General features: G+C 44.0%; 1 protein-coding gene and 1 pseudogene across 4 annotated transcripts; one reads left to right on the top strand and one right to left on the bottom strand.

Moving 5' to 3' along the window:
- The first annotated feature begins 1243 nt into the window (after positions 1-1243).
- Positions 1244-8096, top strand: LOC133210933 (major facilitator superfamily domain-containing protein 1-like; annotated as a pseudogene).
- A 1707-nt stretch (positions 8097-9803) lies between these two features.
- On the bottom strand, positions 9804-18922 carry JPT2 (Jupiter microtubule associated homolog 2). 4 transcript variants are annotated; one of them, XM_061350823.1, is made up of 5 exons: positions 18807-18922; positions 14990-15138; positions 14364-14506; positions 12921-12966; positions 9804-12204 (listed from the first exon to the last, which is right to left on the bottom strand). In XM_061350823.1, the coding sequence occupies exons 1-5, from the start codon at positions 18827-18829 to the stop codon at positions 12026-12028; spliced, it is 540 nt and encodes a 179-aa protein (XP_061206807.1). In that variant the 5' UTR covers positions 18830-18922; the 3' UTR covers positions 9804-12025. The 4 variants fall into 4 exon arrangements, with proteins under 4 accessions (XP_061206807.1, XP_061206806.1, XP_061206808.1 ...); XM_061350822.1 differs by lacking the exon at positions 18807-18922 and adding an exon at positions 18691-18741; XM_061350824.1 differs by lacking the exon at positions 18807-18922 and adding an exon at positions 18135-18524.
- Positions 18923-24583: the final 5661 nt, after the last annotated feature.

Genomic DNA, 24583 nt, shown 5'->3' with positions numbered 1-24583 from the left:
ATGAACATGCCTCATTGCAAACAGGAGTGAAAAGAGTAAAATAGGTTAGCATTTATTCCTTGACCTTCCACATCTTCTGTAGGTCTGTGGGAGAAGACTCATGTGGGAGAGCAGTAAATGAAAGGTTCTTTCGTATTTTGTTACCTAGTTAACTGATTAGCATAGTGCAACCAAGCCATATTTTTCAGAGCTAGGAACTGGGCAAACAGTGGTTTTAGCTGTTCACACGCTCATATTTTAACTCTGACCAATTTATCCTCCACCTGCTACACAAGTGGTACAGTGGTAGTCAGAGCATCCATGACAGTGCTTGCAGTGAATACACTTGGTTCTAGAGAAGTGTTTCCCCACAGCCTCAGATGTTTCTACAACAGCACATCTGAGGGGTTTGTAGATATAATGACTGTATGAAAGTCATGTGGTTAATGTCATGTTGTCATGCCTATTCACAATGTGTATATTGTATTCACAATTCAGCTTGTGCCTGCTGCTGTGGAAGACCTGGTGTCCATTTCCTAATGCAGGGAGATTTTTAGTAGTGGAAGCTCTAGTGTTTTTTTCCTGATCAGGTGGTGTTGAGAGGTTGCTTTTCAGTAGCAAACTCGATGTTACTAAGCCATGCCGCGATTATCAGATTCCTGCTGTTCAGCAGATGCTTTTTATCTGCAAATTAATATGGGATACTTCTAAGTTTCATATTTACACACTGCTTAAGATGTTAGAGTTACATAATGAAGAGTCAGATCAAGCTAAGCTATAGCCAAGAAACTAAAGGATCAGGTAAACCTCATGGTGCAGCCTCCTGGCTTGTCCTGTGGACTGGAGTGTGTTTGGAACTGCTGAGTCTCTCAAAGTGTTGCCACGGGAAGGGAAGATGTGCGGTGCTGGTGGCTGGTCATTTCTCATTTGGTAAGGGCTGGCTGCCTGGGAGAGGACACAAGTCCTCAAGTTCCTGGTTGTGGAAGTGGGAACTGAGTAGGAGAAATAGAAATCCAGTAGCCAAGAGTTTAACTTAAATTTTAAAGGGACGCTGGGTTTTCATCTGTGTCTGCTGCCTACCAAAGGCTCTGGGACTTGTTATACAGAGCTTGACCTGCTGCAGTGGAACTCACAGTAACAGCACTGGGCATATCAGCATGCTTGGCTGTGTTGAAGGCTTGGGAGTGACAGCTGCACAATACAACTTGTACGCAATCTGTGCTTGGACACAAGTCACTTTCTCTTGCTTTAAGGGGTGGGGTAGTTTACCAGTTGCTTCCCAGCAACAAGACATCAATGTTCCTGTTTTTATTTTCTCCTAGAAATGTAGTAATGGTTATTCTGGCTGGATTCCTGACTGATAAACTAGGAAATTGCTGTAAGTTCTGTGCACTAAGTAATTTATTCTCATACTGAAGTGGGATTTCAGGCTGTTCTTTCAGTTCAAATGGGTAATCAAAGGTTCCACTTCAGTAAGGACACAGAGGGATGGGAGAAGAGGGACAGCTCTGTGTGTGGAGCATGTGACGGTTAGTTGAGCAGCTCTACTGAGGCAACCGAGACATTTTCACCATTTGACCACTGACTTACCTGAATTTACACAACAGTGCAGTAAATATGCTTTTCTCTGACACGCACATTACCAGGGAATAGCATTATCAGTTTTCTATGGGACAAACTGATAAAGCAGTATTCTGTTCCCTGCTGTGACATTTGTTCTGGCATGTGCCATAAATCTCAGTCCCAGCAAATGCAGTTGTGCTCCATATCTGTGTCACTGAGGTAAACGTCCTACAGATGAGGAGATAGCACAGGGAAGGAGATAGCTTGCTCTAGGCCATGGTCTGTAGTAGAAATCAGGACAGGAACAGGGACTCCAGAGTGTTTAAAGCCCTCTGTCTCACCCTGATGATCTAACCTTCCACCATGATAACAACATCAGTATTTTGAGGATTCACGGGTAATTTCATAAAGAGACCAGTCTTTAAAAAATTAAAATAATGAGGGTAAACTGATGGAAGCCCACAGGTACTCTGGTGTGTTTTGAGGCTACTCTTTTGCACAGACTGCTTTTGTCCTTATCTCAGCATGTCTGTTGAGGTTTGTGTATTATTTTTTTTTTTCTTCTGTTTTTCCCTTGTGGCTGTCCTTGTTTTCTCTCTTCTGACTGTGTTGGGATCATCAGTCTTTGCTTTAGGTGCACATTTCAAGGGGTCATCATACCTCCTGCCAGTGATGCTAACAGGAAGACTGCTCTTTGGCTCTGGAGATGGGTCACTTACTAGTAAGGAATTCACATTTCTTAATTACACCTCACTGAAGGGTGGTCATGATACATTTGTATTTTGCCTCCTAAACCATTGTGCTACCAGTCAGCTTCACCTGCTCTGCAGCAGGAACCTGCATTGCTAACAGAACACTGCTTCTTGAGGGGTTGCATGGATTTAATGTGTGCTGAAATTTTGAAAGTCTTCCCCCTCTAATAAGTTTGTCCTTCTCCAAGAGGTGGGGACTGAAAGGATTGCTATGCCTTTGGGGTTGTTTTTTGCTTGCCTTGTTGAGGGGTAAGTTCACCTGCCATGTCCCAGCATGATTTCAAATGGACTGTGAAGTTGACAAGTAATCCCTCCACTTGGATGTGTAGAGATCTCTTACTCCCTCTCAAGCATTGACTTGAGAGGGTGTTTGTTGTTCCTGTGCAATGCTTTTGGACACTTCTGTCTGTACACGAGAGAAAATCCTGTCTTCTCCAAGTTGTGCAGAATTGTATCACAGCCTTCTGGTTCAAGGGGAAGGAACTGGCACCAGCATTTGGACTGACTTTTTCTCCCAACTTGAGAGTGTCCTCAACTTCTTCTTCACCCAGCAGTTTGAGGCAAAATTTGGAATACAGTGGACACTCTGAGGAGGTGAGTTTCTCTGGTGCTTTGGCCTTTTGTTTTTTTGGACTTAAGTCTAGCCTGTTCCATCTACTTATGAGAAGTGCCTGGAAAGGATGGTGAAGTTAGCAGGAGAAACATTGTTTTCTAGATTTTCCTGTTGCATTCTGTATGCAATGGAGAGGCATTTTCTTCATTGGTGCCTCCACAATGAGGAATTTCTAACACCTCTTGTGTTTCATCCAGGTACCCTGCTCTGTGTGGTTATGTTTCAGCCCTCACAGTCAGCGTACTAGATAAAGTGGGCATAAAGTAGCAGGGCTTGGATGGGATTATACAGCAGGAATCCAAAAATGTGGTACATGGTGCACAGACAGTTTTTCCATCTCGATCTGTGAAAGCCTGGGGTGGGGGAGTGCTGCTTTTGCAGTGCAGGGAAAGCTGCAGTGCATCTGCTCCTGGCCAGAAGAGAGCATTTACACTAGTTAAACCTTGCAGAGCAGTTCTTCAGGTAAAGCTGAGGTTATTGCAACTGCAAGCTACGAAACAAGTGTCAGCTTTCTGTTTGGAGTTTGTGTATTTGCAGTCTTCAGAGACTCTAAATGGCATTACTTTTCTGAGCCTGTCACTTCTTCCACTGTAGGTGGCTCAGAAGAGAATTTTATACATAAAACTAGAGAGCAGCTTCCCCCTGGAACTGCTTTCTGGCTCACAGGATCCATGACAGAAAATAGCTGATATGGTCAGTGCTGAACAGTCTTTTGCTATCCCTTATCTCCCATTCTTCATTGCATTCTTCTGTCTAGCAACAAGCATTATGGGCAATAGGTTGCAATCTTTATGGCACTTAAATCTCTTAGCTTCCTTCTCATGATATAGTTCTTAATGGTTTCTGTAGCTTAGGGTTGTGATTCGTGTTTGTCCTGTATCTTTCAACTATGTTTCACTGAAGTTTTTGTAGTCAGCTGTTCAGAACAGTCTCTTGCAGCCATAACCTTTATAAAACTAAGAAGAAAGCTTTTGTTTTGTTTTGCTTGAGTATTGTTATCTAAGGAGTGCTTTGGAGTCAGTGCATGCTAAATTTCACTCAGATGTTAGTGAGCTGTCTTTCAATTCCCTTTTACCTGCTGTTACTTCTTCCATTTTTTGTGACCTTCAATGGCTTGCAGAAAGTGACATTAAGTGTGAGGCTGAAAGTGAGTGAGGGCACATCTTCTCTTTGCAGCGGATTGAGGACATCAAGTGACTTCGCCTCTGCTACTGGCTGCTGGTCCTCACCATCATGTTCTTCTATAATAGAATCTTTCCTTTTGTGGCAGATGCCAGGTATTGCTTGGTGGCTGTAGTCCCACTGACTGATAGAGGCCCATCAGAGCCTTTGCAGTCCCTTGATTTTTCACTGACTGGGAAATACAGGGGTAATATGTTTGCTCCTTGCAGTCATGAAGCACACAGAAAGATGACTTCAACACCTAGTCAAAGATCGGAGGGTGCTTTGGCCTTCAAAGATGAGGGAGGCTTCTGAAGGAAAGCAAAAATAACTTAAAGGGAAATTATTTAACCAATATTTAAAGCTTGGAACACTGTCAAAGGAGGCTCAGAACATTTGGGAGGAGGGGAAGAAATCCTTTATTTAAAACACAGCCTGTAGATATATTACCTTTCTGATAGTCCAAGGAAGTGGCTGTCTTTGGAGCAGGGTGGGGGTGTTTGCTTCACAGGCCTAGGGCAGTTTTGTCCTGGAGTTCCTGCATATTCTGTGTTTGGAACAAAGTTAAGTTGGCATCAACCAGAGTTTGCAGGTGAGGAAGCCTTTGTGTCCCAGTGCAAGGTTTTCACACTTCCTTTTGTATGCCTTCATTTGCTTAAAACAACGCATCAACCTGCCGAACTGGGACTCCAGCTTCTGTCCCGTGGCTCTGCCATGGCCTTGTTATTTTGCTGCTGTTCTCCCGTTTGTGGATGATGCAACATCCACCCCATAACGAACATGAACTTTTATATTAGCAAAGGCCCACCACATTATTTTGGTAGTATTTCATGAGTGATGTATAGCAAGCCACAGTGAAATTAGGAGTGAAGAAATGTCATCGTCATTGTCATAATACACGTACAAGTGACCTCTTACCAGTAAGATAAAGACATCAGAGATGGCCAAGATATCCAGGCCTGAGGAGACAGCTGCCCTCTCACTGTCCCTGTGAACTGTCTCCATTTATCACAGAGTCCACATTTCTGCAGTTCTGCCAACCTGCAGAGTTGGATTTTTTCCTCCCTGTGGAGCAAAGTTTAGGCACCAGGAGTCACGTTTAACACACCCTATGTGGCAAAAAATGTTGTGCTGCTTCCCAGGTGGGAAAATAATGGTCCCAAGGCCATGGGTGTGGCGACTTCTGCTGCAGTAAACCTTCAGGGAACAGCATCTTGTTTTATAAACTTCACTGCCAGCAGAGGTCCAGAGTCTCACTGGTATGAAGGGTAAGCATCCATGCAAGCAGCCAAACCAGGTTTAAGTAGCTACATGATTGCTAAATAAACTAGTGTCCTGGGTTCAGCTTAAGTTATTTTTCTCCTTCCTAGTCATCTGGTGCAGTGCTGTGTTTTCAACTTCAGTCTGAGAGCAACACTGATAACACACCCATGGTTTTAGTTGTTGCTAAGTAATGCTTACTCTGATCTAAGCTGTTGCAACTGTATGACTAAGTTCTGTAAAGAATTACAGAAATTTTTAACATCATTTTTGCACATCCTTAAAGAAGGTGAAAGGCTGACTTGTGACAATGAAAATACAATTTGGTTTGGATGCTCTCAGCTCTAAACAGGTCTCCTTCAAGCTGCCAAGGAGGGGGGAATCCTCCTACTTCTTAAGTGCAGGTGTTCAATTTAAATGCTGATCTTTGCTGTTGGGTTATTTTTAACTCTTTTTCCTGCCCCTCAGCATTCTCACCCCTGGATTGATCATGATTTCTGCCTCTTCAGAGAGAATGTACAAAATCCATCTGCGTGTTTTGGACAGGTGACAGCAAATTGCTGCTCCTGAGCTGTGCTGATGTAATGGAGTATGTGCCCAGCTTTAACCTGCAGTTCTATTCTGCACTTGCAGAAGCATCTTGAAAATGGCCATTTAAGCACCAGCTTTACTGGTGTACACCAGAAAATTGAACAACAAGGGCTTGGCACTACAAACCAGATGGAATCAAACTTGTTTACAAGTCCTCACAATAAAACCATTCTTTTCCCTATGCTTGTGCTCAGACTGACTTTTTGAGAAAATAACCAGCTCAAGAATGCTAATTATGTAATTTCTCCCTCCCCTTCATTTCATTTTTAGCAAGTTTATCCAGGATAAATACTCTAGTTACAATCAGCAGGCGGCCACTTTCATTGCTGGGGCAGTGTATGACAGCTCACTTTTTCTGTCTGCAGCAGCTGGCATGTTAATTGTGAGTATCCAGAGCCAGAAATGTTGGTTGGTAACTTTTTCCTAACTTTCTGAAATGTCTTTGTTACAACCCCCTTAACCAGAATTTAGCCTGTTGTTGCTGAACATGCAGGCCTTTAATTCCTTGAAAACTGCAAATTCTGAATTAGTTTACAAGAAATAATGTTAACCTTTTTTTCCCTCTGTCCCTAATCGTGCTATGGTAGCATCAAACCACGGGAAGTGCGGTACATTTTGGGAAGTCTGAGACCGGAACAGAAAGGATCAGGATAAGCTTTGCAAGTAAATGGGATGGGATGACCTGCACGTCATCAGTCCCTGTTTTGTGAAACTCTTCCTTATTTCTCTAATTGTCAGGGCATAATGGTGGGGATTTCTTCCCCCTTTATTAAAGCTGCCATTTCACATGAATAATGGACACTGGTTCTGACAAGTATTTCATCCTCGGTTCAGGAGGACACAAAAGGAACTAGTATATATGCCTGCTATAATATTGGCAGCTAGGAAATTATGTCACTGCGAGTCACCTCAGTGTACTCTGCACAGCCACTCCTGTCACCAGGGCCTGTGGGAGGCTGGGATCCCTTGTAAGTGGACTCCGTTTCCTTTACCAGGACTATGTTGGACTGAGAGGTGTCTTTGCTGTCAGCTGTGCTGCACTGACTCTGCCAGTCTTTGCTCTCCTGGCATTCATGTTTGTTCCTCTGTTAGTCTCCAATTTCTGGCTGGGGATTACTTACTCCTTTGCTGCTGTAAGTTCACAACTCTTCTGCTGCAGTTGGGTGTTTTGGGGCTGTGCTGCTCCCTCCTGGGTGGCCTGTGTCACTGCCCTGGTGTCTGGATGAGCAGGTTTAGCAGCCACAGTTTGAAGTCACTGGCTCCCCAGTCCTCCAGACTGGTTAGTAACAAATAACCCCAAAGAATATAGAACAAAATACAAAGCAGAGTAAGGGACTGTTTGGTACAGCATGAAACATTAATCTGCATGTGCTTTTCTTCGTGCTTTTTTACCTTGAATGTAATACCTGAATCTCCGTTGAGTCTTATGAGCTAAACCATTAGGTTTAACTCCCCTTCAGCAATCTGGAGTCTGGTTATTCCACTTTCAAATAGCATTTGTTGTCTATGCTGTCTTAAGCTGTTTGAAAAATTGGGGAACAGTCTAGAACCAGGCAATAGGTTGGGAGGTATAAATACCAGAGGCTTTGAAGAGAAAGTATACATGTTTATTTAGTGGGAATAATGCCTTTTTAAACCAACGACCATCTAACAGCTTTAAATAAGGCCGTGATTCCTCTTCTCATTCCTCCCAGCAGGCTAGTATGTGGCCATCCATACCTCTTGTGGTCCCCCAAGCAACCTTAGGGATGGCAATGGGGCTTGCAACTTCCACACAGGTGGTTGGAGTTGGCCTTTTGAATCTGATCATGGGATGCATTCTAGGAACACAGTCCAGGTGGGAATGTGGCTGCTTATTTTTCAAGAAAAGACATCAATCAACAGTGCTTGAGTGAACAGAAATCAGTGTATTTGCAACCTGATGCTGCAAGAAGCTGTAGAAGGGCCTTAAATATCTTCAGGTGACTGGTTGTTCTATCCTGTTTTGGCCTTTTCTAGTGAATTAAAGACCCCCTGTGGCGCTGGCAACAGGTGATGATCTTTATGTTGGCAAACACTGTAGCATGCACTGCTGCCTCCATTAGCCTCAGTGTTGTGGACAAGAGAGAGGTAAGTGTGATAAGAGGTAGAGAATAGCCTGGCATCACCAAGTTGCTTTTATTGATGTGATAGCTGTTGGGTGTGTATTCCAGCAGTTCCCCGACATAAAAATGGGACTGCATAAAAAGAACTCTCAGCTATACTACTGCTGCTTTGTGTAGTGGTCTTACCTACTTTTCAGCTGTTGGTGGCTGTGGCTTTTGGCAAGGTGAGGGGCAGGGCCAAGATGCAGTGTAGCAGTACATGTGTACAGGAAGAACTCTCTTCTTTTGGTCACTAATTGCTGCTTTGAATTTCTAAGGTGGAACACTGAACAGAACAAGAAAGGTACGCATGTGGAGCAGGACAGAGGCCCTGCAGATGCAGCACCACTCTTTGGTGATGGAGCAGGGGATGAGGGCTCTGTCAGCTGAACCTTGGCTGTATGAGAACAGTGACAGCTGCCAGGCACAGCACTGATCACTTCCACTTCAAAGTAGATTTTTATCCTGTGTATTTTAAATGTCTTTGAAGGAAACCGTCCACAGAAAGTTAACATTTCCACTTTGTTATGCCTGGCACATATGCTGGAGATGTTTACTGCATGGTTCTTGGGTATTCTCCAACACACAGAAACCTGCGTTGGGCAGCACTTCAAGAGCAACACTACAGTGAATACAATGGACCCGGGTAAAGCTTGTTCATAAGGTACTGGAGAGCTGCTTCTCAATCCTGCACCAGGAGCTGTGATGGAGATCAGTAGCAAAGCAGGCAGGCATAAGAACCCTGTACATCAGCCCTTGCTAACCCCCAGACTGAGGTTCCAGTTACTCTTCCAGCGGAGCGCGCAGTTCTCATTAAGAGAAAGAGCAGCTCTGCTCAAGTTGCATTTCATACAAACACTGTAGATTGAAAGCAATTGAGGCAAGGGCAGCATCCAGCGATGAACTGATTCGCTGGAGAGAACGTGCTCAGAGAGCACCATTTTCCAATTTTTAAGTTAGGCTGTGAATTCATTTCACAGCACAATTAAAAACTCCTTGTTGGAGTCTGGTGCAGCAGAAATTTGGGGGTGAGGTGAGAGTCACATAACTGCAAAATCAGACTCCTTTAGTTTGGTGGCAACATCCTGAGCTCATCTGGTCCAGCACCCTCTGCTCAAGCAGGATAAACTGCAGCAGGTTGTCCAAGACTGTGTCTGGTTGGAGCCTGAGCATCTCCAGAGATGGACACTCTACAGTCTATCCCGGTGACCTCCCTCACAGTAAAAAGTGCTTGCTTGTGTTCAGGTGGAATCTTGTGTGGTGTGATTTGTGCCTGTTGCTCCTCATCCAGAGCAGAGCCTGGCTCCCCTGTCCTCACACTCTCCAGCAAGACTCACCACCCTGGGGAGGTCTCCCTGAGTCTTCTCTTCTCCAGGCTGAGCAACCCCAGCTCCCTCAGCCCCTCCTCCGAGGGAAGAGGCTATAGCCCTCCTTCGCAGCCCAAGACAGAACTCCCTCCCCAAGCCACATCTCTCTCAGTAGGGAAGTTCAAAATGACTCCAGTACACCTGGAATGGTGCCCACAAAAAGGCACCAACCTGAACTACTCGCTCACATTATCATCCCCCTCTGAGCCTTTTGTAGGCATCAGAGGTGCTTGTCCTATGAGCAGAACACCCTATCTCCAAAGCACACTCCCAGTGTGGAGGCCAGACGATATTTGTGCAATCTTCCCAATTAGGCATAACAAAACTCACTGATGTATCTACACTGACCTAGGAACCGACTGATGTATAAAAGCAGACAGCTGTAGCACAACAGTGAAGTACCAAAATACAGAAGTTTATTGACAACAGCATTATTCATCATTTGATTTCCAAACCACCTCCATCCCGGAAAAATAATGCTCTTATCAATCCTATTTGATGAGTTAAAAACATGGTTTAGATTCCAAAGAAAGAAATCCAAGAAAATTAACCTAGATTAACTAATTTAAGGCCTAGTTGGAAGTTTCTGTTTAAAAGACAGGCACTGGAGCCAATGCACAGCAGGTGCAAGAAGATGCCCACCCTAGAGCTCAGTGCTACAGTGTCAATTACACCAGCCCCTTCAGTGAAAAAAGGAGCCTCTGGCTGACTTTTCCACATAGTGGCTTCCTAAACCCTGTCAAGTACTGGATGCAGGAACTGAAATTGATGGCTCAGACTCAGCCAGAGTCTAGCCAGCACAGACTCGAGCATTGCTGGTAGGAAAGACATGTTTGGAACTAACAAAGTCCATTTCAGGGTTGCAGTTAGAACCACTCTTTTCCTCCTGTTTTCCCAGAAGGGCAAACAACAGGGAGTTCCAAACCTGTCTGAAAGGTACAAAGACACTGAAATCCCAACTTTTCACGACTATTTCTACCCTCAGTGCAGCCCTATGTATTTCACTTCCACTATCTGGAAAGGAAACTAAGTCTTCATCCACCATGGCTGATGTTCACTGATCTGAGCCCTTGACTAAGCACCATCATCACAGGGTGTTTTAGCCCCCATCGCAGAGCCAGTCCCAGGGAAGCTGGTCTAGAACAGCAGCAGATAGAGGCAGGTCAAGGCCACTTTTTCTTTGGTGAACTTGAACAACTGTTTCGATAAGTGTAAAAAGTCACTATGAAATCCATTGAACAGTAAGCACCTCATGTTAACAGTCACAGCTCATACCTCTGGATATGATCAGAAAGTCCATGCAGAGAACAAATGATGGGAGCTACCCTCCCCAACATGTGCTTGCTCAGAACATGCACATCTTCCAAACATCATTTAAGAGCCAGCACAACCAAAAGTTTGGTATCGCTAGTCTTTGTTTCTCCAACTAGGATAGCCTACATCATGTCTCACAACAACTACAGTGCTTGGTTTGGGAGAATCCATGTACTCCTCACAACCTTACTAACAGAAAAATGAGGCAGTCGAAGGCAAAAGTAAGGCTGACCAAAGACAAGAGAGTCACTAACAGAATCAGCACAGACAAACAAATGCACTGTGGTAAAGCCAGCAGAACCAGTCTTGGTTTCTGCAGGGTACAAAGGAAAAACCTGTGCAGAAGCTGAGGCAACTCTACACTGGTTGAGTCAGGGCTAGTGACTGGACACTACTGGATACTCTCTGTGGTAACTGTACACTTTAAGTAGCTTCTGTTCAAAGAGCACTATAAAGCTATTGTTTGCAGCCACATCTTTACCAGAAAATGTGCAAGCACTCAACCAGGATACTTGAAATAAGTCCTCTAGAAGCACCTTCATGGAGCAGTGTGTTAGACTGATGCTATTACTGTTCAAGAGCTAGTTGTAGTAATCAGATGACTGAAAACATCAGAAAGGCCTGAATACTCTGGGGAAGGGAAGGCCACTATATTTATTAACCTATGATGGTTCATGAGTATAAAAGAAACTTTCAGCATGTGTTGGTCTTGTACCAGCAATCATGTGCTGCAAGGGAAGAAAGGAGAAAAAGAACCAAAGACGGAAGACATTCAAACCCGTAGCACCATAGTTCCAGTAGAATGTTACATTCAAGTGACTGCTACCAGCTCCTGTGTGAGGCTGCATCCTGTGCCCCAGAGGGAGACACAGCCTACCTGCCTCCTGCAGAAGCTGTCTGGGGTGGTCTCTTGGTCCTTACCATTCACCATGTTTTGCATGTTGACTGTATGGATGCACCAGACTCCATGAGAGCATCCTGAGCCACTGGCTAGCTGAGAAACTCAGTCTAATGAACTCTCCAGAAGTAGCACTGTTCTTCCACAAAGTTACACTAATGTTCCCCTTGGCTACCCACACAGGCAGGCCAATGCTCACATCTCCCACCAGGGACCCTTTCCCTCCCCACCCCTCCCTCCCCAAATCATCAGGTTAACCACCCTTACACACTTAAGCATGAACCTCAATCATCTGCCTAATGACCTATCCACAAACAGCAGTCCGTACCACAGACAAGCGTACCGTCTCTCAACAACAGACAAGTATTTCTGTGCAGACTCTGTTAGTGACAGGGAACAGATGACTAATAGAAGGCAATACTGGACTTTCCCCCCGGCGGATTGAGGACCTTGTTGTGCGAGCGTGGCCTTGGTCCTAATCGGGGCTCGTGATTGTCTATCTTGGGCTCCGAGCGTCGCTCCTCTCTGTCCACATCTTCTTTCTTGCCTCCATCTTCCAGCTGTGGTTTGGTATTTTCTGTAGCTGAATAAAAAGAAAAGGAATTAGATCAACTGGCTGTTTCTATTCTGCAGTGCACAAAGTGCACCTCTCTGGCAGGCTGCACTATTCCCCATGTCTCCCATCCATAGCACACCAGTGTTTCTACATCTGTTCATTTTTCTTGCAGAAAATAGGTGCTGAGGAAGAATTTAACTTTTCATAACAATTCCTCTCTTCCTTCAGCCATCTTTCTAACAAGGATACATCAGCTGAGTAATGCACCTACAGAACTATTCCGGCAGTTTCACACAATTAAGAGATGCAAAGTAGCAACTGATCTTTTCATGCTGACCTTGAAAGCCACATTCCCATCATTCTTTAATAACCATCAGCTAAGCAATAATACATTTTTTCAGTCAGCTATTTGTTCTTTACAACTACAGGCAGCCGAGATTGCACACCTAAAGGAGATGGCAAGGGAGAAGGAAGTAATCAGATAGGTTGTTTTTTTCTATATCTATGGATTCCACGTGTAACTATATACACACATGGCATCAATCAAAATATATTCTCAGTGGAGGAGAATCACTTCCCTGAGACAAGTGATTACATTTCTGTCTAACAGAAAGAAAATTTCTCTGAAATTTCTCTGGTGCTCTGAAAAGCACCAGCCTTAGTCTCATGTTTTTAAGAGGAAGCATAACAAACTATTCCTCAGAGCTTAACTTCTTCAAGATACAGGAATTTATCTTGCTGACCTTCAAGCTTCTTTGGTGTTTCATCTTCTTTCAAGACAATGTGATCCTGCAAAGAAAGCAAGAACTATCCTAGAATATTACTGTTCTCAGTGTCTTCCACAAAATCCTTCACAAAGTGTTGCTTTGTTTCTGATCTAAGTATACACCTCTAGCACGGTAAAAGCCAACAGCTGCAGGCACGTGTGCTGCCCTTCGTCCCCTCCACAGCTACATAACCCCAAAAGTAGTGGTAGACAATAACTCCTGCCAAGGTGCACATCCCACACAATCCGCTGAAACACAGATGAACACATTACATTAGTTCATCAGGAGTTTAAAGCTTTGTCTCTGATAAACAGTTCAGTCCAAAGGTCTGGAATTACCATTTGTGTCAAGCACCCATTAGCACCCAGGGAAATCTGGTGTTCACTACAGCACAGGCAGCCCCTGAGCACCCAATGTACATGCAGCAGTTACTGTCTTCAGCGAGTGTCCACAGCACCCAACAGCCAAGTCATATCCCTGACAATCCCAACTGATTGTTGGGATTTCTACCCAGCAATGCTTCAGAAAAGCTTGCATGTTTTCCCACCCATGAAATACACTGTCTCCTTTCCATCCCAGTATTTCCCTCAATTCCCATGCTCTAATTAAAGACAGGAATTTCCAAAGTGTTGTCTTCCATTTAGTCAGGAATTCACAGGAATAAATGTCACTTTCCAAAAAGTGACTAAAAAAACCCCCAGAGACCAGCCCAAAGAAGAGACGCATAGGAACAAAGCAAAGCCCCTTCCACACCACCAGCACTACCTCTGACAAAATCCACCTCCCAATCTTTTAGTCTGTCTTTTCCCTTCCTCCTTTCTTATGACCCAAATCCACTCAAATCTACTCCAGAGTGTGCAGTTTTTCTTCTAAAGGCTCCAGAACAAGTGAGGCTGCTGCTAGTTGTTCAGCAGTGAGCTGCATTTCATGGGATGCTCAGTTTCCATGCTGACATGTCAAAACCATTGCCAAAATAGTAGCTACTCGCTTACTAGTATCTACTTCGAGTAAGACAGGAGGTTGTAAATCTGAATATAGAGCATTTAAATAAATTAATTGGCATGTATTTGCAATGTGTCCTCCTTTTGTAGAAACCAGATCTGGTCATTACTACAAGCCTCTACAGCTATTACATATCTCATCTTAAAATCCATGTGAAGATTTATGACTGCAGCTCACTGGTGTGAACACACATCCACAGTCTAATGAATAGTTTCATTGCAAACTGCAGAGCATGCTGAGATCTGATGCACCAAAGACAACAAGCTATCAAAGAGTCTTTGTGAGTAACTACATAACTTGACATTACTCTATGTTATAGTTCAGGTCTGTCAACTTAAACTGACTACAGACACTGCACTGTGACAGGGCTGTGGGGCGAGCTCCTTGGTTTGACAGCAAAAGAAGTAGCACAAGTACCTTGGGTTTGTTTGGATGTGTTCGCACAACAGCGGTAGACACAGGAGACCCAAAGATATCACTTGTCTTCCCACCAGGTGGATTCATACGTGGACGAGGCTGAGCAGAACTAGAATCCTCAAAAATACCACTTTCTTTTCCTCCTGCAAGGCAGTTGTTGGATTATTTTTTCCTAGATGACTTAGTTTTACCACACTATATTAAAAAAAGATACAAGAATTTAAGACTTCTAGAACCCTACAGCCTGGACACTTCTGCTTTCCTGAAGATACTAGCTGAAATCCTTCATTACAAGAATTCACTAGCAGATTCCAGATTCACAGCTGTACTCACTGCAGCTAATTGATGACACAGCCCTAGAACAGGAACAGCTTCCTTTCATCAGTTCCTAGACCTCAACTCTGAAAGAATTAGACTGGATGATGTGCTAAGAAGTCTATGAACATGCAGATGACTGATATATTCAGATTTTCAGAAATCTGAATAGATTCATTGCTCAAGCCCACTCAGTTTGAAAAATCCAACATAAAAAGGCAGACAGATCAGTGTTCCACTGTAGGAATATGAAACCAGTTCTGTGATGTCATTCAGAGCCCAACTGTGATGAAGGAGGTAGCAGCTCTTACCTGGAGGGTTTGTTCTTTTTGGAATGTTTTGAGGCTGTTCTGATGCTCCAAAGATACTGGATGCCATTCGGTGTGGCCTGCTTGAAGAAGAAACAACCTCTGTACTCTCAAAGAGGTTACTACACCCTCCTCCTGGGGGTTTCAATGCCCTATGGTGCAGAACGACAGAAGCAAGTGACAGAAGCTTGCTTGGAATTTCCAGCAGATAAAATATTTCATGTCCACATTCTCCCCTGTAGTTATGAATAACTATTCTGATTTGAATTTACTTCAGGTAATTCAGCTACATCCATGAAGTATCCCCTTGTCAGGAGCTGTTCTAACAAAATATACTCAAGTTCAGTACAAACACTGCCAGCCTCCTAGTCAGTCAACTTGATCATTATATGTTGTCTACAGTGACTTCGAATAGTCATCACAGTGCCACTAGAAGCAGTGACTGAGCTACCTGTGGTGTTCAGAAGGAACGGATTGAGAGACAACATGCCCATTACAGAATCCGACTTTCTGCTAAGCTGCACATACCAACTGTGCATCTGTGCTACAAGTAAAACCCATCAACTTCTAAATAAAAGCAGATATTTTATAGCTACTAAAAAATTGTAGTATTTTAGTAGCTACGCTCAACCTTGCTCAGTTGTTATGTTAGCTGCTGTAGAGTTTACAATGGAAAGGTGGGATGCCAAAGAGCCAATTTTTTTGTGGTAAAGATGCAAATCTATTACAACCAAAGCTCCTCAAAGCCTGTTGAGTTATATTCAACAGACACTCACAGACATTGAAGGTTACAACAGAAATGAGCTGACTTCTCAAAAATAGTCGTGCTTGTTCTCGAGTAGAAAGTACACAGTTAATACCTATCCCTTGTTCAACAGACTTAAGGTCCTGCCCTGAAAAGAAACTGAACCACTACCTGGGAGTAGAATCAGTGGAATTAACTGGAAAAATAACAGAAAAAGCCTGGGAAAACGCTGAATACCTCAGTATCAAAAATAACCTTTACAGTTATATCTACTTGACCCATTACCCACTATCTTAGCAGCTGTGCAAAAGTAGCAGTCAAATCATACCTCTTATAATCTGAATGCTTGATCTGTGCCCTAAACTAACCTTTACTTTTACACAAAGAAGTCAGTTCTACACTGCAAGATCTTTATCCCACTCTACCAAACAGAATTCAAATGTCAGTGAATTAATACAACACATCCCTCCATAGGCCTGTGACAGAAGCAAGCCTTTTCAGGTAGACATCTGCCAGCATAAAAGAGAGGTTCCTCTAGGAGACAAGATCTACTCCAGTTTAACTCTAAGATTTTATTTCCCAAAAGCAGAAATATTTGGCTGCCCTGTTAGAAAATGAGTGTTGTCAGCATTTCAGATCTCAGGATGCAGAAAGCAGTTCTATTGTCTCTGTGAGGAAGGATAAAAAAATTCCTCTTTCAGTCTGGGAGTAGTTAATAGGTAGTAGTAGGCACAGAACCAGCCCCAGGGACTGTCCTTACTGGCCCATTTCACTATTTTAATCCTTAGTACGAGTGTGCATTTAAGGAACCTCTTTAACTTGAGGGAGTAGCTATTTATTTACAGTTTTGTGTCCAAGAGGCTACAGATCCACTATACTATCTGCTTTCTTGAGAAGCCAGTGTTAGCTGCCTCAACAGAGTACCAGGAAATTCAACTTACACTTTACAGCTATTTTAGCTCATACTGGTATTATTTCTGGTTACATAAATATTTTTGTCTTGTAGCCAGATAAGTTAGCTCTTTCTTCCCTTGGGAGGAGAGGGAAAAGGGAAAGTATTGTTTTGTTATTTTAAACAGTACTGAAAAAAACCTTAGTTTTCTAGGCAATCAAAATCTGCCTCTTCTCCTCCTCTCCTCCAGTAGACCAGAAGTCTTGTCAATTCACCTGGAGGAGCTGAATTAAGAACCCTCCCCAGTATATTTAAAAGCTTCTACTAATTGCTTTGTTCTCTTCTGGCAGGCCTGAAGAATTTTAATTAGTTCTTGTGGTATTTTTCTTTTTTTTCCCCCTACATTCTAACGATTTGAATGCCCTTTCGTTGTTAAACCTTTCAGCTGACCTACGGAAGAGATGCCAAGACCTACCCATTACTTCAAGACACTGGCTATATGAACAAACACATCTGTAGCCATATTTTTAAGATGGTTACATGTAATATTTTCAGCCCCACCGAATAGTTGTGAAGCTGCTCATATACTAGATGAGCTGAGGATACATAAGAGCAATTCATCTTTACAGTGTGCAACAACAGCAGAAAGACAGAATTCTGTCCTGCTTTGCTTTCAGAGCAACAGGAGCTCGCAACATGCAATTCCTCATTTTATTTTGGAAAAGCAAGACTTCCTTAACAATAGAAAGCATCATTATTAAGGTTTAATAAAACTAGGCAGTTTTGATTTTTCCCTACTTCCTCAGCTGCTGGCAATTGCTGCAGGGATTTTGAGTTGGACGTAGTTTTAACTAATGAAACTTCTATACAACAACGAGAGCTGCATGAGGATTTACACTATTATCAAATGAAGTTTTCATTAGGGAATGAATAAATTCTGGGAAAAGCATCCTTAAACATAATACTTTGTTTTTGCTAGCACAGGCCGTGTGTCAAGAGTGACCATCTCAGAGACCCATGTATGGAGCCAGTAAACACACTGCGCTGCAGCATGTGCTGTGCCGGACTTGTAGATGCTGCTGCCTGCACTGCTGGAGCTTGTCCACAGCCACAGTGCCAGAGAACAAGCTGGAACAAGTCCACCTTTGCTTGCTGTCAGCTAAAAGGTTCTCATGATCTGCAGTCGAGACTCTATCCTGAAACCCAATTTATGAGTAATACGTGGTTTCAGAATTGCTATGAGAACAGAAGCTTCTCAGAGACTATAGTAAGACTAAGTATAAGTAACCTTCAGAAGCGTTTTAAAACCAGGTCATAGCTCAGAGCGACTGAAGTAAAAGACAGACTTAAAGCACCCTTTCATGATTTTGAAATACTTCCTTCCTTCCCCGCCGAGCACACAATTACCTCTCGGATGGATTAATCACTCCAGTTCCACGTTATTAAGATAGGTGCCCTCGTCCAAGTGTAACAACAGATCTCAGCTTCATACGGCTAAAACAAGCTCATACCTGCTCATGCCGCCGTTTGCTCTAGATCCTCGCAAAGCTTCACAGAGCTTGACCAGACCCCGCTCCTTCCCCGAGGAGGTACAAACTAGCACGGAAGCCCTCAGGATCCAGAGCCCTACCCAGCAGGACCCAGCCCGGCTCCCTACGGACCGGGCTGGGCGCCGAGCGCCGCAGCCCCACGGGACCGGCCCTGCCCCTCCTCTGCCTGCCCCACGCACGGCCCCGAGCTCAGGGCAGTGGCGTCGTCATCCCCGCTAGGCCCCAAGTCAGTAAACCGAGGCACAGCGCGGCACCCGGGCAGGCAGCGAGCACAGACGCCCTGCGCTAGCCCCCAGCTACCGGCGATGGGGGAGCCGGGGAGGACGTGCCGACCCAACGCAGCAACAGTACCCTCAGCAAAGACCTACTCCCGCAACCCCTCAGTGCCGCGTCCCCGCCCCCAGCACCGCGCCTCAGCCGCAGCCGCCGAGCGCCACGAACAAAGACTCGCGCTGCCGCAGGGCTCTTTCCACTCCTCCCATCACCCTGCGCCGCTGGCGCTGTCCCGCTGCGGCACCTGGAGCTCGGCTTCGGCGGATCGGCCTCCGAGGCCTGAAACATGATGTCAAACTCAACCCCGTGCACAGCACTCCCCAGACAGCAGGTAGCGCCGGTGGGCCCGCCCTGCCCTACCATTGGCTGTCCCACCCGCCCATCACTTCGAACAGCCTATCGTGTGCAGCCCGCCCTCTCGATATCCCGCCTGTCCGGTGAGCCCCAAAGAGGAAGGGAAGCTTGAAAAGGACTCGCGCCGTCGTTTCTTCTCTTTGCTTTTCATTGGTTACGCCTGGTGTAACGAACGGAATTGCAGAGCCATTGGCTGGGAGAAGGCAAAAGGTGAACAGCGGGACGGGGCTTGCAGGAGCTGATAGGGCAGCTGTGAGTGAGGCTGCGTTCGGCCGCAGGGTTCTCTCAGCTGAGGGGGACCCAGTCCGGTCCGTACCTGAGCGGCGCAGCCGGGGCCTGCGGGCAGAGCCGAAACCGGGAGGAAGAGCATCGTGAGGGATAACCCCGGAGACAGCTCTAAGCGGATGGCTTCAGCACCGCGAGTGCAGGGAGCCCCTGACCCGCAGCAGCTCTCGCTGAGCAGAGTGGCCCATCTCAGCCTCAAAATCCAGCGCTGCAGTCCCTGTCCCGGGGGATGCTGTCCATGAACTGCTGCCAGCTGTCAAACAGCCCAAGCGGGGAGACGCTGCTGCAGTCACGCTGCACTGTCTGCTCAACCAAACGGTGTTCAGTGACAGGGACATAACAAGTGAATGTTTTCAGCTGAAGGGTTTAATTATGGCTCCACAACTTAACATAGTTCAAGTACTGAAGGATTTAAAAAAAAAAAAAATCCCCCAAAACCACCCAAAGCAACACATCAAAAATACGTACTTTAACTGCAACTTCTTGCATTCTTTGTTTCATGTGTATGCCCAGGCAACCAAGATGGCCAGCATCATCCTGACCTGTATCAGCAATAGTGCAGCTAAGCAGGGCCAGGGCAAAGGCTGCACCTCGAATCCTGTGTTCAGTTCTGAACCCCTCAGTACAAGAGACACTGAGGTGCTGGTGTGGGTCCAGAGAAGGGCAATGAAGCTGGTGATGGTCTGGAGCACAAGTGTGATGAGGAACGGCTGAGGGAACTGGAGGTTTAGTCTGGAGAAGGCTCAGGGGTGGTCTTACTGGCCTCCACAAGTACCTGAAATGAGGATGGAGCCAGGAGGTAGCGGAATAAACTTCACAACTCATTAAAGTTGTAAAGTAGGTATGCGTTTATTCAGCTGAAGGCTCACGGGGGATTAATCCTCCAAAAGGCATGTACTAAGTTGCACAATACACCTATACATATTTATATCCATCCCCCCCCCCCCCCTTTGTATTATAATGAGCTAAAAGGTTCTCCATGCATGCGCAGTGCCTCCTGATGGTCTTGGGCAGGGGTCTTCAGATGAAGTAAGTAGTCTTCCTCTTGTGGGTAGGGGTCTTCAAGATGAAGTAAACGAGTCTTCCTCAGGCTTGAACTTTTTACCTCTGGTCCTCACGCATGCTCTTTAGAAGCTGGATGGGTTTTGTCTATGTCCAACTGATTTAATGAGCTATTCTCATTAGGAGGTTCTGTCCTGTGACTGCCTGATAAGGCATTTGCTGAGCTTGTCAAACAAGCTGTAACTTAAGCAGTACCCCCTTGTACAACCCCCCTGTACATTTTATCTAACCCCCTTGTACACAATAGGCCACATCAGTTTCAGCACAAGGGGTCGGACAAGAGGTAACTGCACCAAGAGAACTTGACTGGAAATTAGGAACAATTTCTTCCCCAAAGGGTGTGGTCAGGCTGCCCCGCATGGTGGAGGTGAGAAGCTGTACAGAAAGAGCTCAGGCTTGGTCCTGCACTACTGTTTTCTCAGTACTGAGGTGGTAGAGATGCGTCCTCATTCTTGGAAGGGAAAAGGAAGTATTGCAGAATGTTATTAAAAAGTTTTTTCTGAGATTTTAAAAATCCTTTTAACTTCTTATCTAGTTTACAAATGCTCTTGCACTTGGTCAATGCAAAATTGAACTAAAGCTGCCATTGGATATTGCAGAGATGAAAATCCTAAATGTGTACAAAAATGAATTGGTTAATAACACAGATCACAGGATAATTCAGCTTGGAAGGAAACCTGGGCCTTGAGTCTGAGCAGGGTTTTCTGATAGTGGTTATATACAGCATCAATACAGCCTGCTTATCCAAAGCTGTGAAGGAAAAAAACACAAAAACAACCCCAAAATGTACAATACCATTTTTATTGTGCCTTTTTGATTGGTAGTGTATGTTTTTTTTCTTCCTTCCCCTTGTTCACCATGGTGGCCACGGATGAAGACAGCACAGGCAGCCCTCTGGTTTGACCCATTTCTGATACTCAGTCAGCAGACACTACTGGGAATGGGTGGGGGGGGAAAAAGGCAAAAAAAATCCAAACATCCCTCCCCCCCCCTTCTCTCACCATGGTAAAAAGCATTCTGGGATGGGAGATGTCAATGGAAGTCCGATTTCACTGAAATCACACTTTCACTTTGGGAGGCTTAGCCTTTTGGACAAATTTTTAGCACCCTCTTCTTCCTATTAATGTGTAAATAAAGTTTAAATGAAAAAAAACCAACGCCCATCTGAGAGGGCATAAACAGGAAGTACCACACTGGACGCAAGTTAGATCAAGTATTAGTATGTATTTATGCATAAGAATAAAAACAGCTTTACAAGTTGAATTGGAAATTTAAACAGAGGAAGTTTAACAGCTTTTGTATATTATATTAAATAACAAAACCACCTTTTTCCAAAATTGGTAAAGAATAAATAATATAATTTACAATATGGTACAAAAAATAACCAGTAAGGACAGGCTTTCTGCTTTATACATACACTATATAGGTATATTTATAATCTATAAAACAAATTCACATCTCAAGCCAGAAACCTTAGATGATATGGCTTAACTATTATTAAAAGAAACATTAAATTTTGCTGCCAGAACCATAAGCCCTAAAGCAGTTATCATGTTTCAGTAATTAATGATAACTTGTTGCTGTAGTGCTTGCCAAGGTTTCACTTAGTCAACATTTACAAATTGCTGTAGAATTAAGAGATTCAAAGGTTTGAAAAGGTTAAAAAAAAAAGTGCAGTACTTTCCTTATAAATGCATCCAAAGTCTGATTGTTAAAAACAAAATATAACTCAATTTCCACTCTGGGACCTGTGGAGTCAGTAAATGAGATGGTCTTTATGGGTTAGATTTGATCCAATCCACTTTATTTAATTTCAAAATAGAGAGGGGTGTCAAAAAAAAAGGCTTAACAAGGCTGTATTAAAAACAGTATTCCTATGCTTAGTAGCTTTAGTGATAAAGGATAAAATGAATTGTGGGGGTAATCAGTATGCAACACCCAGCAGAAAACTCACTGCACACATGGGCAGCTCTAGTGCCTAGGATGTAGTGCTGCTTGTCACCCAGACCACGATGGCAACAAACTGCATTTTCCACCATTCACCTTGCTGAATGACTCAGAACTTCCTTATTACACAGTCACACGGGGAGAGCCTGGAACAACTGATAATGGAAGCTGTTAGTGTCCATTTGTCTTCTCTAACCACCCTACAGTGCCCCAAGGAGCTGTTAAGCTGACAAAGTCACATTTACATCAAAACCAATTGCTTGTGGGTCAGTGTAACCTGCCAGAATGTGTGTGCAGGACAGGCTGGCATTGTTACACAGAGGGATCTTACTGCTTCTGTTGGGGAAGTTGAGTAAGTAGAAATGAGAAAGTACTGTGTTTTACAAAAAATAAATATACGCACAGAAGCATGCATATATGTGTGTACACATACACACCCCAACCCACTAATTTTTCGCTTAGCAGCTTTAGGCACAAACTGCTCATGATTTACAATTGTAAAGCACATCCACCTAAAATCTAGAACTGGTGCATTCAGAGGTGTGTTCAAGTGACCTTTCACATAACAGGGACAACAAATTCTGCATTGATTCAACATCACCACAATGATCTATGTTATTTTCATTTTTTTATTCCCTGGTAAGACTTGTCCTGAAAGGGCTCTGTGACTGAACTGGAGCTTATGAAGTGTTACAGCTCTGAAATCAAATTTTGTTTCATAATGACAACTTTCAAGAGGCTGATGCCAAACATTTCTAACCACAAAATTATGAGTGCTGAACTGACCTCTGTCATTTCCACTTTGTTATTACTCAGTGGTCCAAGTCTACTTGCAAACATTCAGAACATTTTAAGTTTTCTGATCTCATGGCACCATTAGAATAGTCATTCTGCTGACTTCATTCTGCTATTCTATTATTCCCCTATGGGAATGGAATGGGCTGAGGAAGTGCAGCATGACAGGCCCCTGTATGTCAAGAAGTCACGGGTACTGGTGCTCTGTCATGTCAGTGCAGCAACACTGGCACTTGTTCTAGGCAACCAAGGAGTCAAACCTAGCATCACATCCACTCCATTACCAGCAGGGGTAAAGATAAAACGTTTGTCAAGCCATCTAAACACACCGGAGACCATCAGGCTGCTCCTTCTGTGTTTAGAAGTTTCAGAGTTCAGATTTGCTCTTTTATACAGTAGTTGATTAGAACGTATCACAAATCCTGCATGTCCTGTAATCCATGGTCACAGCAAGAGCCCTCTGCTTTTGTCCTGCAAATCCAAAGGATTTTTGGAGGTACAGCATATAGAATAATCAGCATTACTCATGCAAGAAGTCAAACCCAAGAAGAAACTATCTGGGAAAGACCACACCAAAATACAGCTCAACTCAAAGTAAAAAGTTTTAGAGGGAGTGACTGTTGAGACCCACAGGTACCCTCTCCATACCAAGGGTCAATGCCCGGAACGACACCGTCCCCAGCATTCATTTTTCTGACAGCCTTCAACCTTTTATGTTTTAGGTTTACATGATTTCCTGGTAATTTCATCAGAATTCTCTAACAAGGCTCTGAAATAATAACGAAAGAGAAATAATGCCAGGACTTAATGTAACACATGATGTGCTCAGAACAGGAAGCTAGCCCACAGGTAGGACACTCTCCGTTCTTTTAGTCATGATTGTTTTCTTGCTAATAATAGAAGTTTGCCTCCCTGCTGGGCACATTCAGTTGTTCTAATGCTGGTTTTGCACGTCTGTATGGTTCCTATGTCAAAGAGCTGCAACCTGACACATGGCGTCCTGGAATGTCATCCAAATGTCACTACATTTTGAGTGAAATTAGGAAGGTTGTTCTGGGCCACATAAAAGGTGCATCAAAAACCGTGTTACATTTTCTCTTAGTGACAGAAAGCATAAGGTAAACTATAGAGTGGTTAAAAATAATTGACATAAAGCAGGATGAAGTGACTGGGAAAACAGCAAATACAATCAGTGCGTCATGACCAGGGTTACAAGAAGAAATGCCCAGTCAAAAGCCTTGTAAAAGTAGCTAAAGGCAAGTAGAGCCACATACACCACAGTATAAGTACAGTGCAAATTGGGAAAACGAACTCCTGGTAATAGCCTACAAGATGGAGTTTTGTTTATTCATTAATAATATAAAGTTGAGGTTTATATATGACTAGCCCCTTGGATCAGTTCAGAGCTACTTAAAATAGCCTCTTACTGGAGAAGCAGACAAGTGCTTAAAAAGGGGACGCAGTAAAAGTATTACATCTCACAGCTCATAGGAAAGGAAACAGGAAAAGTCTCCTGAGTTGTCAAGGTAGAACTGATGGAAAACCAGCTCTCAAAAAAGTAACTTCACATTCCTTTGAACCGACTGGTATCAGGATCTGGGTCTTTCCAATATTAAAACCTTGAATGCACAGGGATTCAGTAGAGGGAGTACCATATCCACTAGTGCCTGGGAGTGACCACAGTGAAAACTACA

Source organism: Neopsephotus bourkii, unplaced genomic scaffold (genome assembly GCF_033783945.1).
Source record: "Neopsephotus bourkii isolate Nb327-2 ecotype Australia unplaced genomic scaffold, CSIRO-AGI_Nbou_v1 NB_533, whole genome shotgun sequence".
Lineage (NCBI taxonomy): Eukaryota > Metazoa > Chordata > Aves > Psittaciformes > Psittacidae > Neopsephotus > Neopsephotus bourkii.
This window is presented reverse-complemented; position numbering and strand designations above follow the sequence as displayed.